The 17,367-nt window shown below is 39.9% G+C and overlaps 1 protein-coding gene across 7 annotated transcripts in view; it reads left to right on the top strand.

The window, feature by feature from the left end:
- LOC143017755 (orexin receptor type 2-like) overlaps nt 1-17,367 on the top strand; it is a 460,398-nt gene that overhangs the window by 334,106 nt on the left and 108,925 nt on the right. Inside the window, exon 1 of one of the 7 annotated variants that reach the window (XM_076172611.1) lies at nt 14,432-14,854. The exons of the other annotated variants lie outside the window; for them this stretch is intronic. Within the exon in view, the coding sequence (XP_076028726.1) occupies nt 14,447-14,854 (408 nt within the window). The 5' untranslated portion in view covers nt 14,432-14,446. Of the gene's footprint in view, nt 1-14,431; nt 14,855-17,367 lie in introns of those variants that run through there. 7 annotated transcript variants of the gene reach the window in all.

A 17,367-nucleotide genomic window follows, 5' to 3' on the forward strand; every position in this document is an offset into this window, starting at 1 on the left:
ACCAGAAGCATTTTAGCAATTTTCTCCGCCCCACCCCCTAACCCAACCGGATCCCGATCACTGAGCCACCAATCGTCTACCATTGCTTCCTTGAATTGTAACGTCACAGCCCATGAGACATATTCATCCCTATTGTGGCGTTGCTAAATATTAAAGGATCAAATATAGAATTTACCCTCATACACGCATTCGGGGTGGAGATTGTACAAAAGTGGCAGTTTGCCCATCAGTCTATCGGAATGAATACACCATGTGAGCATTTATTAGTACGGCGTTTCGCTTGGTACCACCCCCTTTTCAAGTTTACAATCTCTGTCGAAATAAACACCAAGTGAGGACGGAGCCTTCATTGTATTCGTATGAACATTTCGCTTGTTAAGGCTTTATCAAGTACATGATGTCCTTGAAAAAGCTGTAAACAATAACAAAACGTCGTACTAATAAAGGCTCCTCCATCCTCTCATTCGGTGCTTATTTCGATAGAGATTGTACAGTTGAGTTTTGCTGGGGTCGACATTCTACAGTTATGACTCGTGATACATAACTTAACCTAACATAACATAACCTGTCCTGACTTGACTTGACTTGGACTTGACCTGACCTGACTTAACCTAACTTGACCTAAACCTACCTGACCTAACCTAACCTAACCTAACCTAACCTAACACCTGACATTCTATAGGTGAATATGGCTCGTGATACATAACCAAACCTAACCTAACCTATCCTGACCTGACCTACCCAAACCTAACCTAACCATCCTAACCTAACCTAGCCTGTGTTAATTAGGGTGGAGAGCCTTAATTGATCAGTTGGGAGAGGGTAATTCTACAATAGAGCGTAGTTAGGGTGGACATTCTACGGTTGATTAGTGTGGGTGTGGGGGGGGCGGGAATTTACAGTTGCTTGACCCTATTGAACAATGTCAATGGATAATGAAATCGTTAATCTTAACAACCAAGCATGCTATACTATACACTAATTCCGTAAACTCCGGCTTAGAGCTTACCACAATACAGTAAAGCCCCCCCGAGGACGAACGGGACCCCTAACATGTACATCACTGTGTGAGGTGATTAGAGTGTTGGACAAGAATACAATATTGGAGAACAACCATGTTGTGCAACTGTCGGGGGACTGTCTAGCGTCTCACCCAATCAGAAACCCATTTCTTCCCGAATTTACCATACAGTCAAGTAGAACCGTCAATGGTTTGCTATTTGTTATACATATACAGTATATATATATATTATATATATTATATATATATATATATAGTATATACTATATAATATATATATATATATATATATATGTATGTATGTATGTATACAGCTGTGAGTAATTGCCTGATTGTTTATTACAAGGACAGCGGCAAAACCAAGTGTACCTCTTCTACCACCTCTACAAGCTCCTTTCCTCACCATGTCTTGATTTATCATTTCTGTAAACTTTTTCGACCAATTGTCACTGTGTGTGTGTGTGTGTGTGTGTGTGTGTGTGTGTGTGTGTGTGTGTGTGTGTGTGTGTGTGTGTGTGTGTGTGTGTGTGTGTGTTCTTATATTTTCGTGGTAGATATGTACTATAGCAGACACCCGAACCAGACCCAAGACATATTACAAATATGTGAAAACATCTCTCGGTGTTGATGTATCAACACAAGTTTATACAGAGCAATCATCAATTGTAAGAAAACTACTCTATCTGGAACTTTATTGATCACTCACCAATGAACGATATACTTTGAATAGATCTAAAATATCATGGTTTAAGGTTGTGACACAATAGGATACTTTGCTATTTGATTTTGCTACTTAGGGTAGAAACAAATTATGTTACAATATTCTAGACTTCCGTTAGAACATCTCAACAATGTGTCTAACATTTGTATTTTAGGTTTAAACTTCTCTTAGTTCGTCGTTCAGCTTCTCACTCTATGACGCAAGAGTAATTTGACATTTGGAAATTTGAATAACAAAAGATCGTAATCGCATTCGTTTCTACTCAAACAAAATAGACAAAAAATAAGTAGCATGCTAGCGAGAAATGACTAGTGTGCCGCTACTTTTATGTTCGAGTGCTCGCAGTGCTACTCTCATAAAAATCCTGTTCCTACCCTGACACACTTTCCAAAGCCTATTATACGAAACCTTTCACTGTCGGCGAGGCTTCCTATCGTGACAGCTGGAATAAATGAACAAGTCCTAACTGGTAGTGAAAATATTAATTAAAATGAGCTGAACAATTATCCTATGCAAGAAGGTTTCCCTTCGCTGAGGCAATGCGCGACGCGGCAGCTGGAATTAAAGAAATAATCACTCGCAGCGACAGAGTAAAGTGAAGTGGTTTCGACCTTTCGGCTGAGTGCCTTCATCGTCTGAGTGAATTTCCCAGTTGGAATAAAAATGTAAGTCATCATTAGCAGCGAAACGGTTGATAGATTTACAGAAAAATGAAATTTACTGAAAAACGCTTGATGTCAAGAGGACGTTTTATTTGCATAAAACGTTCAAAAACCCCCTAAAGGCCATTAATGCATATGCGAATGTACTGTACCTTTTGTGGTTTTTTTTTTTTTTTTTTTTTTTTTTTTTTTTTTTTTTTACTCCTATGCGGAGTCAGCATTTTCTAATCAGTCGTCATCTTTTGACTTAGCCTCTCCTTTCACCAAACAACAAGCAGCTTTCTCGAAAACCAACATCCATCCATCTCTTCAATCTACCTGTTTCTTCTATCCACCTCTATACCACCTCTCTGTCCACCCAAGTAACTTTCGTTCCTTCTCGTTGCAATGGAGTTTTTCCTACTCAGGTACAGTATACTGTATTTTGTTGGTCAGCCCTTTTTTCACTGGTGCCCTTGTTGTAGTCGTTTGGTTAGAAATGGGAGCGTAATACACGCCAGGGACAGCCGCAGTGCCGTCACGGTTATGGACGCAGCAACGGACCGTACCGGTTATGCCGCGGTGCTTTTTATGCAAAAAAGGGGGGAGGGCGGGGGAGCAGGTCTGCCAAGTTCTCTCAGTACTCCTAGGTCATCCCTCAGGCCACCGAGCGTTAAAGGACAAAAGAGACGTTGCTCATTATTTCTATGAGGTCGATTTTTTCATGAGTGAGAAATTAAAAGGTATGACGCCATGGTTATATATCAAAGAGTTTTTGTATTCTCAGACACAGTTTCTCACTTTTAGCAATTTTCTCCCCCCCCCTCACCCAACCGGATCCCGATCACTGAGCCACCAATTGTCTGCCATTGCTTCCTTGAATTGTAACGTCACAGCCCATGAGACACTATTCATCCCTATTGTGGCGTTGCTAAATATTTAAGGATCAAATATGGAATTTACCCTCATACACGCATTCGGGGTGGAGATTGTACAAAAGTGCCAGTTGCCGATCAGTCTATCGGAATGAATACCACAAGTGAGCCTTTATTAGTACGACGTTTCGCTTGGTACACCCCCCTTTTCAAGTTACAATCTCTGTCGAAATAAACACCAAGTGAGGACGGAGCCTTCATTGTATTCGTATGACATTTCGCTTGTTAAGGCTTTATCAAGTACATGATGTCCTTGAAAAAGCTGTAACAATAAACAAAACGTCGTACTAATAAAGGCTCCTCCGTCCTCACATTTGGTGCTTATTTCGATAGAGATTGTACAGTTGAGTTTTGCTGGGGTGGACATTCTACAGTTAATTATGACTCGTGATACATAACTTAACCTAACATAACATAACCTGTCCTGACTTGACTTTACTTGACTTAACCTAACTTGACCTAACCTAACCTAACCTAACCTAACCTAACCTAACCTGACATTCTACAGTTGAATATGGCTCGTGATACATAACCAAACCTAACCTAACCTATCCTGACCTGACCTACCCAAACCTAATCTAACCATCCTAACCTAACCTAGCCTGTGTTAATTAGGGTGGAGAGCCTTCAATTGATCAGTGGGAGGGGGTAATTCTACAATAGAGTGTAGTTAGGGTGGACATTCTACGGTTGATCAGTGTGGGTGTGGGGGGGGGCGGGAATTCTACAGTTGACCCTATTGAACAATGTCAATGGATAATGAAATCGTAATCTTAACAACCAAGCATGCTATACTATACACTAATTCCGTAAACTCCGGCTTAGAGCTTACCACAGTACAGTAAAGCCCCCCCGAGGACGAACGGGACCCCTAACATGTACATCACTGTGTGAGGTGATAGAGTGTTGGACAAGAATACAATATTGGAGAACAACCCTGTTGTGCAACTGTCGGGGGACTGTCTAGCGTCTCACCCAATCAGAAACCCATTTCTTCCCGAAATTACCCTACAGTCAAGTAGAACCGTCAATGGTTTGCTATTTGTATACATATACAGTATATATGCATATATATATATATATATATATATATATATATATATATATATTTATATATATATATATATATATATATATATATATATATATATGTATGTATGTATGTATGTATACCAGCTGTGAGTAATTGCCCTGATTGTTTATTACAAGGACAGCGGCAAAACCAAGTGTACCTCTTCTACCACCTCTACGAGCTCCTTCCTCACCATGGCTTGATCTATCATTTCTGTAAACTTTTTCTTCCAATTGTAACTGTGTGTGTGTGTGTGTGTGTGTGTGTGTGTGTGTGTGTGTGTGTGTGTGTGTGTGTGTGTGTGTGTGTGTGTTCTTATATTTTCGTGGTAGATATGTACTATAGCGGACACCCGAACCAGACCCATGATATATTACAAATGTGTGAAAACATCTTTCGGTGTTGATGTATCAACACAAGTTTATACAGAGCAATCATCAATTGTAAGAGAACTACTGTATCTGGAACTTTATTGATCACTCACCAATGAACGATATACTTTGAATAGGTTTAAAATATCATGGTTTAAGGTTGCAATACAATAGGATAGCATGTTATTTGATTTTGCTACTTAGGGTAGAAACAAATTCTGTTACAATATTCTAGACTTCCGTTAGAACATCTCAACAATGTGTCTAACATTTGTATTTTAGGTTTAAACTTCTCTTAGTTCGTCGTTCAGCTTCTCACTCTATGACGCAAGAGTAATTTGACATTTGGAAATTTGAATAACAAAAGATCGTAATCGCATTCGTTTCTACTCAAACAAAATAGACAAAAAGTAAGTAGCATGCTAGCGAGAAATGACTAGTGTGCCGCTACTTTTATGTTCGAGTGCTCGCAGTGCTACTCTCATAAAAATCCTGTTCCTACCCTGACACACTTTCCAAAGCCTATTATACGAAACCTTTCACTGTCGGCGAGGCTTCCTATCGTGACAGCTGGAATAAATGAACAAGTCCTAACTGGTAGTGAAAATATTAATTAAAATGAGCTGAACAATTATTCTGTGCAAGAAGGCTTCCCTTCGCTGAGGCAATGCGCGACGCGGCAGCTGGAATTAAAGAAATAATCACTCGCAGCGACAGAGTCAAGTGAAGTGGTTTCGACCTTTCGGCTGAGTGCCTTCATCGTCTGAGTGAATTTCCCAGTTGGAATAAAAATGTAAGTCATCATTAGCAGCGAAACGGTTGATAGATTTACAGAAAAATGAAATTTACTGAAAAACGCTTGATGTCAAGAGGACGTTTTATTTGCATAATCAGTTCAAAAACCCAGTAAAGGCTCTTAATGCATATGCGAATGTACTGTACAGTATGTGGATTTTTTTTTTTTTTTTTTTTTTTTTTTCACTCCTATGCGGAGTCAGCATTTTCTAATCAGTCGTCATCTTTTGACTTAGCCTCTCCTTTCACCATACAACAAGCAGCTTTCTCGAAAACCAACATCCATCCATCTCTTCAATCTACCTGTTTCTTCTATCCACCTCTATACCCACCTCTCTTCCACCCAAGTAACTTTCGTTCCTTCTCGTGACATACTCACACCACGCCAATCTCTCTTAAATTTCCTTAGGAAATTTACGTACACCTACAGTTCTTTGTTTTCTAATCTTATCCACGTTCGTAACATTTCCCCCTGAACCTCCTTATCTGTCACATCCAGCCTTCTTCCTGTGTCTTCTTTATTCCATGTGTCTCTTTTCCACATATGACTGCCGCCCTTATTAGTTTATATAACTTTTCTTAAACTTTCACATGAACTTTTTTTTCCGAACTTCACACCAGACATATTTTCAAAATCAGACCACAAACCAGGTGTACGACCTAGTTTAGTTCATGACCAATATACAGATCAGTGTAACTACCTCCATGATAATTACAGAGTACGGTCTATAGGTGCTCACGAGAAGAAAGGAGATTAGCAGTTCAAAACATCATTTGCATTTCCACTCGACAAACATTTGCCTTCCGAAAAACGTTCTATTAGACAAAAGATTTCGGCACAAGCTCAATAATGCCGTTGTCGTCATTGACTCTCAAATCTCTCTCTCTCTCTCTCTCTCTCTCTCTCTCTCTCTCTCTCTCTCTCTCACACACACACACACACACACACACACACACACACACACACACACACACACACACACACACACACACACACATACACACATATATATATATATATATATATGTATATATATATGTATATATATATATGTATATATATATATATATATATATATATATATATGTGTGTGTGTGTGTGTGTGTGTGTGTGTGTGTGTGTGTGTGTGTGTGTGTGTGTGTGTGTGTGTGTATTCATCTTGGTCTTTGGATCACGTGTTGGACTCGTGATCGACAGCTATTTCCCTCCTGGAAAAGAGCTCAGAGCTCGTAGGTCCGATCTATGGGTAATGCTGTGACCTTACACGCACACATACCCCTAACTCCCCTCCCACGAGAGTTGGAGTAACGACTCGAAGGGCAGCGATACTGAAATTATTTCAGCCCTGGGCAGGATTCGAACCCTGACCGCCGTAGTAACAGTCTGAGACTCTACCAACCGCGCCACCGAGTCATGTATGTGTGTGTGTGTGTGTGTGTGTGTGTGTGTGTGTGTGTGTGTGTGTGTGTGTGTGTGTGTGTGTGTGTGTGTGTGTGTGTGTGTGTGTGTGTGTGTGTGTGTGTGTGTGTGTGTACATCCCTCATTTCCCTTCCCTCTCCCCACCTGTCTGCTCCTCCCTCTCTCGCTCTTTGTTTCTTCTACTATATTATTCTTTCACGTTCGCCATGTCTCTCCCTCCTCTCCCCCTCTATTCCCCCGAGGCATATTTTCTTCTCTCTGTCCCCTTCTAGCTATTCCTCCTATCACCCACTTTGTTATTCTTTAAAATTTGTATGTAGGCATCCAAAAGTACGGTTTCAACGAGCGCCAAATAAGTTTCCAAACGTTAAAATTAATCAATGAAAAATCTCCTCAGACGTCATCTATGGCCGTCGTAAGTCCCAACGTGTATGCAACGGTGCTTGGGTTGACGATGTTACTTTACAGAAACGAGGTGACTGCATCCACAGTACACAAATGTGTTAGATATCTGGGGTCGATTCCCCCCACACTGATCAACTGTAGAATGTTCAACCCAACTACACTCAATTGTAGAATTCTCCCACCCAACATTGATCTGCGTTATATACTCTATAACATGAACAGAGAAGAATACAACAGAGATAATGTCACCCAACTACACTCAATTGTAGAATTTCCCCACATACACCGATCAACTGTAGACTCTCCATCCTAACTGATATTGGCTAGATTAGGTTAGGTTAGGTTAGGTTAGGTTAGGTTAGGTTAGGTTAGGTTAGGTTAGGTTAGGTTAGGTTAGGTTAGGTTAGGTTAGGTTTGGTTTGGATTGGTTTGGTTAGAGGCATAATCAACTGTAGAATGTTAGATTAGGTTAGATTTAGGTTAGGTTAGGTTAGATTTAGATTAGGTTATGCATCACGAACCATACTCAACTGAAGAATGTCCATCCCTGAAACACTCAATTGTACAATCTCCACCCCCAAGAGCGTGGGAGTATCCTAATATTGCTCAGTTATCTGTACCAGAAATAATACAATTAGTCCGCCCCACGCATATGCCATTCAATGTCTAGCCTTCGTTACTTCGAATTTGCAAAGGTAAAAATTTTTCAGTCTCTACCAAGAAGAACCTTTTCAATATCACACCCCAACATAATATTTGTACTAATTTCATCGCTCAATTCACCCATCAATCGTTACTTTGAACAACGGTGAATAACCCAACTGAATGCACTCAATGTACTTTACATGCAACAATACAGTTTAACCCCACACTACATGTACTGCCGGGGTAATATTTAATGTACATATTTGCATATTGAAAAAGGTGGACTATGATTCTGCATTGCAAATGAATGAACTCAACAGCGAGTTCAACCACCGTGGGCATCAATGACCTCGTTCAGGACACCACCCTTCAAGGCAAAAAGGACACAACCGTCCGAGCCGGGTCCTGCGAGGCGACTATAATGTAGTCGTTTATGGATTTCTGGCCATATTACATTAGATAGCAACACTTCTAATTATTCTCTGCCTTATCCATAAACAACCAAAATTAAATATCAAAACAGTATTTTAAATTCAGTTGCAAGAAACGGGCATGTCATCTTCTATCACAAAAGAAAACGATAATTAACACTCACCCCCTTCGACTGTGCTTTGACTTCCTTAACGTCGTTCCCTAAAAATGTAGAACACAGAGTACATTTCTCCCTGTCCTTTGTTTATTTTGTGTATCAAGCAGTTTTTACATGACTGGCAATAACTGAACATAGGTGTCACATTTGAGGAGTGTAATACACGTCTTATTGACTGGAAGTTATATTGATACAATATTACAGTAACCATCTCACTAGATGTAATGCATATTGATCATGTAAAACCTGATTCTGCGTCATATACTATGTAACATAAACAGAGAAGAATATAAGAGAGATAATGTCAACCAATGCAACATCACACCTAAGCCTAAAAATTAAAATGCTGATACACAAATAAATCCTATCTAAAATAGTTTTGCTCTTGGTAGAACGTGTGTACGTGATGTATTGTTGTTGTTTTTCGGAGAATTCCTTCATAGCACGTCTTGGGTTCAAAAACACACAAAGTTGATAAAACACTAAAAATGATTCGATCACTAATGTAAATATCACAACACAAAATCACTATTATCACACAAAATCACTCCCAGTAATGTAGATGGTTTGATGCGCCAACACATCTACTACTGTTTCAGCTTCGAACACGCACACACTTCCAAAGTTGACTATTTTTCCTCAAATGACCACTGACACATCGGTTGTCGCGAATTCCACCAATCAAATGGAGCCACATCTCCGTAGAAACGATTCATAGAAAACGGGAAACTTTGCCAATAGCATGTTGTCGACAAGGCGCAAATTTAGTCGTCTGCTCTATAGCTGTCGTTAGTGTCAAATTACATATTACACATTATTAACACTAACCATTGCCGTAGGCGTGACCCAAGAGGATAAGAATATCTTAATATGTAATGAAAATATATTTACTGCTGATTTTAAGCTGTCAATGTGATAACGAAAGTTGTTTGTGCTTTCATAAATATTTGAACTAACATAAATGGGCACAAAATGTCATTGTTTTCATAAGTCAAGCTACTTGGAGTCTAAATTTTATCATCATACCAGTAGAATCTTTCTATTAGGAATCTTAGAGTACCTGCACATGTGTATTTTTAATCATTTTATTACGTTCAAAGAGCGGCAGGCCTAATACATAGGAAATGAACTATTTACATGAGAATCGCAGGCTCGTGCAGGGGGGGGGGGGTACCCAAACACCTGCCCCTTTGTTCTGTGCCCCAAAAGTGCCCCTCACAAAAAATTATGAAAATAAATTAAAAATGATTTCTCACAGGCTTTTTCCATTTTCTTAACATTCAGAAATTATAATGTGGAAAATGGCGTTGCACTCTACCGGATATTTGCCAAATACGAATAATACCAAAGAGTGAAGTGCCCAATTTCCAGCCCAAAGCACCTGCCCCTTGCAATGTCTGTGCACGTTACTGCTCACCTGCCACACTGGTCTGTAGCCTAATCTAAGTCGAGCAGATACCACATTATGTCTTCTCACTAACAGTCCACGGCAGCGATACTTGTGGGGGTGATTGGCAAAGTGATCATAGTTCTGAATGGTCACACTCAAAGGTCGCTCGATATTCCTCCGGTGAACGATAGGCAAATGAGCTGCAGCACGTATTTTGCGTCTGCAGAAGGAGGGAACTAGGTGAAGCGTCAGCTACAGGTGAGGGTTGCCCGCAGGCTGTCTTAGCGAGTAGGTCCACCGTCTCGTTGCTAGTTGTTCCTACGTGAGAAGGGATCCACAGGAAGTATATAACAAGGGAGTGCTCAAGGGCTGTGGCTAGCTGAAATGGAATGTGAGTTACTAGGTTATGGGATTCTGATTTTTGGGAAGACAAGGCACGGAGAGCAGACTGAGTCACAGATAATTAATCAAGTCATTATTACCAATACGTAACAATAGATTGATAGCATCCAGGAGTCCGTGGAGCTAGCAGGAATGCACATATGCATACTCGAGATATAAGTTTTGGTGTAATTCATAACAAACGAGTATTAATTAAATTGATATCACTGGGTAGGCGAAGAATTTTGTGTACGGATATTATAGACGACAATTTCTCACATAACTTTGTTCTTTTCCATATTCTTGTTTGTAATATATTTAAAAACCAATCAAATTGACAAACAACCTTTGTCTTCAGAATCGACTACGCCAAATTACACATAGAAAATGCCTATATGCGATGAAGGAAAAGTTCAAATCTGATTGGCTAAGAGCTGACCCACGCTCACGTGGTGACCAATCACAGCGCCTCTTACATCTGCGTTGCGTTAACCAGTCGACTCGATCTCTGCCGTAAAGTTTGGGGTCAGAAATAGGTTGCCATTAGTGCTAAAATTAGTGATGGAAAACTCCATTCTCTTTAGTGACTCAAGTTCTTATGAGTGATTCGCTGAACAGAATCGGGTACTTGAGTCACTTGATTCACCGAGTCAGCAGCCTGCATGGCTGCGTGTTGCTGTGGGCCGGGTAGTTGTGCCGGAGATAAGGAGTGCAAGCCTTGATGATAAGAGATATTCTGAACCGTGACATTAAACACGAGAGATTTTAAGTTAGGTTAGGTTATGACCCACCGTATCCCCTACTAAAAATAAATAGATAAATAAATAGATAAATTGCTACTGACGTTACTATTAATTTGCGGTATTCATATATGGGGGCTCAAAAAACTCAGAATGATAGAAGCTATCCAATGACATAGATAAGAATTGCATTTGTGAGGGGGGCAAATAACTTTAAATTTACCGATTTTGCCTTACAATCCTTCTCCGATCCGTGAGTGCCGAGTGGACCTTAGTGCCGCCGGAGATCGCCACATTCGTTGAGACCCACAGGATGCGACGGGAGGTCGAAACCAATGCGCTAAAGGAGTTAAACTGAACCATATACCTTCAGTAGCTTACGACATAAACCTTTACTGTTAGAGGGTTCTCTAAACTGAATAAGATAGTGTACCGTTATCCAAAACAAAATATTAGAGTTCAAATGTCCTCATTTACCCCACCATGGGCCCGGCGAGATAGTCTAAATAGCTAGTGACCTAATTATCTACCTGCCATGGTCATAGTCGTGACTGATGAAAGCATTCATAGAGACCCATAATTATTGGAGAAGCCGTGTCGTGGACGGCACACGGCTAAAAGTCGAAGCGTGTGAAAAGAGCCTAAAAGTCTGATTAACGGTTGTCCGCGCGCGCGTGAGTGTGTGTTTATGTGTGTGTGTGTGTGTGTGTGTGTGTGTGTGTGTGTGTGTGTGTGTGTGTGTGTGTGTGTGTGTGTGATTCACCTTGGTTTTTGGATCACGTGTTGGACTCATGATCGACAGCTATTTCCCTCCCGGAAGAGAGCTCAGAGTTCGTGTGACCGATCTATGGGTAATGCTATGACCTTACACACACACACACACACACCTAACTCCCCGCCCACGAGAGTTGGAGTAACGACTCGAAGCGCAGTGATACTGAAATAATTTCAGCCCTGGGCAGGATTCGAACCAGGTACCACCGGCACCTCCGTACTGACAGTCTGGAACTCTACCAACCACGCCACCAAAGCGTGTATGTGTGTGTGGGTGTGTGTGTGTGTGTGTGTGTGTGTGTGTGTGTGTGTGTGTGTGTGTGTGTGTGTGTGTGTGTGTGTGTGTGTGTGTGTGTGTGTGTGTGTTTATGTATATACACACACAAATACACACACAAACACACACACACACACACACACACACACACACACATATGCAAACAAACACACAAACACACACACATACACACACGAATGCACACACTATGGTGAATGACACACACACACACGTACACACAAACACACACACACATACACACACACACGCATGAATGCACATACCACGATGAATCACACACACAATATACGCACGCGAGCGCGCACACACACACACACACACACACACACACATTTCCACATTCAAACACACACTTGAGCATTTATATAAGCATTTCATACGTTGCATATTCCACTATCACGCCTACACTTGAACGTGATTTAACTCCTGCACTCACACATCTCCTTATCGTGAGACACGCGTGCGCGTGCACGCAAATGCACGCACACACGAACAAACACTCCCACACAGGCAGTCCCACGCGCATGCACGGTGGTGACAACGTTTGTCCGTGGGTCTCTCTGTCGCTCCCGCCGAGGCTCGGCCCGCACTGCCTGTCCGCCGGGGGCGCAACGAGCTGCTCCGTAACCAGCCGCTCGTCCTTTCCTCCGCCTCCTCATCCGCCTCCTCCTCCACCAGCTGCAGTAGTTTCGAGAGTAGTTTAATGATATCCAGGTAACAGTTCGTACCGTGAAGTAGTCCTCGTCCCGGTCCTCAAAGTCCGGGAATGTACTTGTGAGTAAAGGTGGACATCTTGACATTGGGTTTGGACTCAACGGAGACAGTGACATAAAAAATCCTTGAGTTTGGTTTACTTCAAGTGATGCGATATATTATGACACTTGGCGTAGGGCAAAGACCTGGCAAGTGCCTAGGAAAGACAAATCAACTTAAAGATGTTATTAGAAAAAAAAATACTAGTTCGACGAAGTTCCTGTGACCAAAATGGTCACGTTATTCATTTTTTTTGTTGATACAAACTGACTCACTCCTAGGATTGGATGAACTTCCCTGAAGATCGTTGATTCAAGTAACTGTGTTGAAACTTGTTTCAAATGTCAATGGAATGACAAATTGTTGTTATGGATTGTAATTCACCAGCTCTTCTTTCCTTGTGGAAACAAATATCAAGTGGAGCCGTGTTCAATATTCCGAGAATTACGTTCCAGTTTAAGCGAGGCCTGAAATCTACCTTGAAAAAACAAATAGATCAGTAAACTTGGAAAATGTATAAAAGATATAGACAAATAAATAAACTTAAACGCTTTGGCTAAGCCAGGAGAATTAAAAGATGAAAAAAATATGTGAAATGAAAAGCGGATGACAAACTTCTCTTTACATGATATGTTTTGTTTTGAATTTAAATTTAAAAGATTCTTGGCCCAAATGGCATAGCTCCGCAAAACTTATAGAGCATGAACAACAGCAGAAAAGAAAAAAGAAAAAATCATGGCTACGTGAGGGACGATCAAATAATTGCCTGGAAGTATTTAGAATACAATGAAAGGTCGAATCGTGTTTAGTTTGCATTTTGTGAACGCGCCAATTTCACAACAAACGACAAATATCACCTGCCACAGGACGCATAAAACAAATGATATGACTATGACAGTATGATGATTAATCGAAAATCTAGAATAATGAACTTGTTAATTAAATTTGGGTAATCAAACTTAACCTTGAAATCTGCTGCAGTTAACAAGGACATCCACACCCACCCTTGTGTTAGTTGCTTTGCCCAAAAGAGAAAAATTACAATAGTGACAAGATAGATTAACAAGTGAATATATAAAAGAATGAATAACTATATAAATAAATAAATAAGCAAATAAAAAATAGAAAAATAATAAGCAAATAGATCAATAACCAATTGACCTATAAATGAATAAACAGATACAGTAGATATATAAGTAAATAGATAGATAATAATAGTTTGTCGCATGAAGAAAAATGCGATTTCTGAAATTTCAGTTTATAACAGATGTCAAGCAATTATAAGACGTGCGCACGAAAGAGCTGTTTTGATTAGATCAAACTTCAGTCGGCTTTCAAAAGCACCAAGAACTTTAGATGTGTCTTCACAGGAACCTTGGCACTTGATCTCACTCAAGCAAATTTCCTGGACATGGTTCAAGTATACTGACTTATACTACCTCGAAAGAGTAATCTGGAGTTTTTGTCAACACTGGAACAACTGCAGGACGATATAATGAGTACAACACCGCATAATGTCTCGACCAACGTGTCCTACTACACCTACATGGACATCGAAACGACTTGCAGAAACTGGAACGAGTCATGGACACCCCTGGAATGCATGCACATGGAGGAGTACCAGGACGAGCTGGAGAGCTACGTCTACCCCTCGTCCTTCGAGTGGGTCTTCATCGGCCTCACCGTTGTCGTTTTCATCGTCGGCCTCGTCGGGAACTTCCTGGTGTGCTGCGCCGTCTACAGGAACCATTCCATGCGCACAGTCACCAACATCTTCATCGTCAACCTCGCCGTGGCTGACTTCTGCATCTTGCTCTTCTGCCTCCCACCCACCGTCACATGGGATGTGACTGAGACCTGGTTTTTCGGCAGTGTCGCCTGCAAACTTATCCTCTACTTTCAGGTCGGTAAAATTACTTTATTACTAGACCTGGACCTCCAAGCATCTTGAAAAATCTATATCGATTTATATAACAATCACTTGTTATTATATGTATTCTAGGACAAAGGATATATTTCATGTGCAGTGGGTTCAGGGGACATGGTGTCATATTCATATTTACGTTTATTTTATATTTATATTTGTATATATATATATATATATATATATATATATATATATATATATATTCATGCCAATAGGTATATATCTACACTTATATTCATATTTCTCTTTGTATTTTCATTTACATTCATATATATATATATATATATATATATATATATATATATATATTTATGTATATCTATATCTATATCTATATCTATATCTATATCTATATCTATATCAATAATTATATTCACATTTATATATGTGAATATATGCATGTGAAGGAGCTTTCCAACCAGAGCCCAGTTTTGGTCATTAGATGTGTGTGAATGTGGTACGGATGAGATGAAAATGGATGTGTTGACATAAAGTGCAATTAAGTTGAAAGGGAAGGGAGATTTGAGTTTGAGAGTATAGTGGCGAGGGTGCCCTTACATTTATGTTTTGTTCTATTTTATGTTATTGCTCTATCTATTTATTTATTCTTATTTTTTTCTCCACCTAATACGTAGCTTTTGTCCTAGGTAATTATATGTAATATATTCCAACTAAGAATGTGACCTAATGACGAATAAGACTAAGGGTATTTTCTTCAGTTCTTTGTTATATAAACGTACTTCACAGATTCTATTCTGACAAACTAGGAACGATTTTATTCAGGTGTAGGCGGGATATAGTGCTGAAATAGTCAATGTGATTGCGCTTTTTTCATATTTGGTTCCATCATTCTGTATGATTTCCCCAAATTCCTGCATATTGGATATTAACTTTGTAGTAGCATATAGCCAATGCTTTGGGGACCAATATGGAACAGATCACAAATAGTTAGTCTATATTGGAGTTTTAATTTTCTACTCATATAGGAGTAAATAATAATGCTTTTGCATTACTGTTGGCTATTCTTTATACTGTTCCCATAAATCTGTCCTTCACCATTTCCATGAGTCCTCCTCTTATTGATCCCCTTTAGTGTAGGGAAAACGGTTTGGCTACCGTGCTCTCATGCATGTCTTAATAGGAACAGAGAGAGATGAATAGGAATCCTCCATTCTGAATCTTTCCTTCTACAAAAAAACAAATTATAAGAAGGCTTGGGAAGAACATACGAATCAGAACCCTAATCACTGATATTAAGTGTGTGTGAATCTAACACACCTGATAATAAAAGAAGAATTATTAGCGGTATGTTTAAGGGAAAAATGGATATGTTAGCTTTGAATAGAATTAAGCTAAAAGAGAAGAGTAAGTTTGAGTTTGGGACTATGGTGGGAAGGGTGTCAGGAGTGACAAGGGGACAAGGGAAGGAGGAAGTAACATTGCAAGTTCATGAAGGGATAAGAAAATGTAGGGTAGAGTGGAAAGACGTCTCTTCGCTGATAATGTAGACTAAATTAAATTGGGATGGGAGACATGGGCTTTCAAGAGTGCATATGACACTGATACTGAGAAAAGTGAAAAAGAAATTAAGACTTTTGGATTGATTTGAGTGTTCAGAGAATTTAGGAAAAAATATAGATGTAGTAGCGTTGGGGATCTCAATGCTAGAATAGGAGATGAGCCAATAGATAGAGTAGTAGGAAGGTTCGAGGTGTTAGGTAGGAAATGTTGTGGAGAGATTTTAGAGATATGTTTAAAAATGGAGATGATGATAGAGAAGAAGAGAGACAAGCATAAATATACGTGGAAATAGGTGGTGAAAGGGAGGCTGGTTGAAAGAGTATTATGGACTATGTAATAGAACCCATAAGAGGATTGAAAGAGATTGTCAGATTATTACTTAATACAAGGGAAACTGAAAATGGAGAAAAATGGAGGAGGAGGAAGGGTAAGGAAAACAGAGAAGTGTTGAGGGTAAATAAGTTAAATGAAAAGGATAGGGAGAAAGAAAAACAGAAGCTGAGAGAAGTGTAGTAGGTGGGGGAATATTGTGAGAAAAGAGAAATAGACGAGGAATGTTTTAAGGAAAAAAGTATATATTATAACATGCGCAACATTGGTACGTGGAATGAATAGGATGAGAAGGATCATAAAAAGAGGCGGTGAAGGGGGAAATGGAGAGGTGAAAGCAATGTCTGCCTGTCCGTCTGCCTATCTGTCTGTCTCTTGACATATTCTATGTTTGTGTACCTCCTGTTTTTAGAACAGTCACATCACTTTGAACATCCCTACCTCTCTCCTGATCTTTTTATATCTGTCTTTCCATTTGTCTTTCTATATCCTGATATTATCTCTTTCTGAATTACTTCTGTTTTTGCGTATGCCTCCTGACTTTAAACATGTATATCTGCATGGTTTGAATTTGTCTGCTTGTCTACTCTGTCTGCTCTGTCTGCTCTGTCTGCTCTGTCTACTCTGTCTGCTCTGTC

Source organism: Oratosquilla oratoria, chromosome 33 (assembly GCF_046742065.1).
Source record: "Oratosquilla oratoria isolate Oo_2021 chromosome 33, ASM4674206v1, whole genome shotgun sequence".
Lineage (NCBI taxonomy): Eukaryota > Metazoa > Arthropoda > Malacostraca > Stomatopoda > Squillidae > Oratosquilla > Oratosquilla oratoria.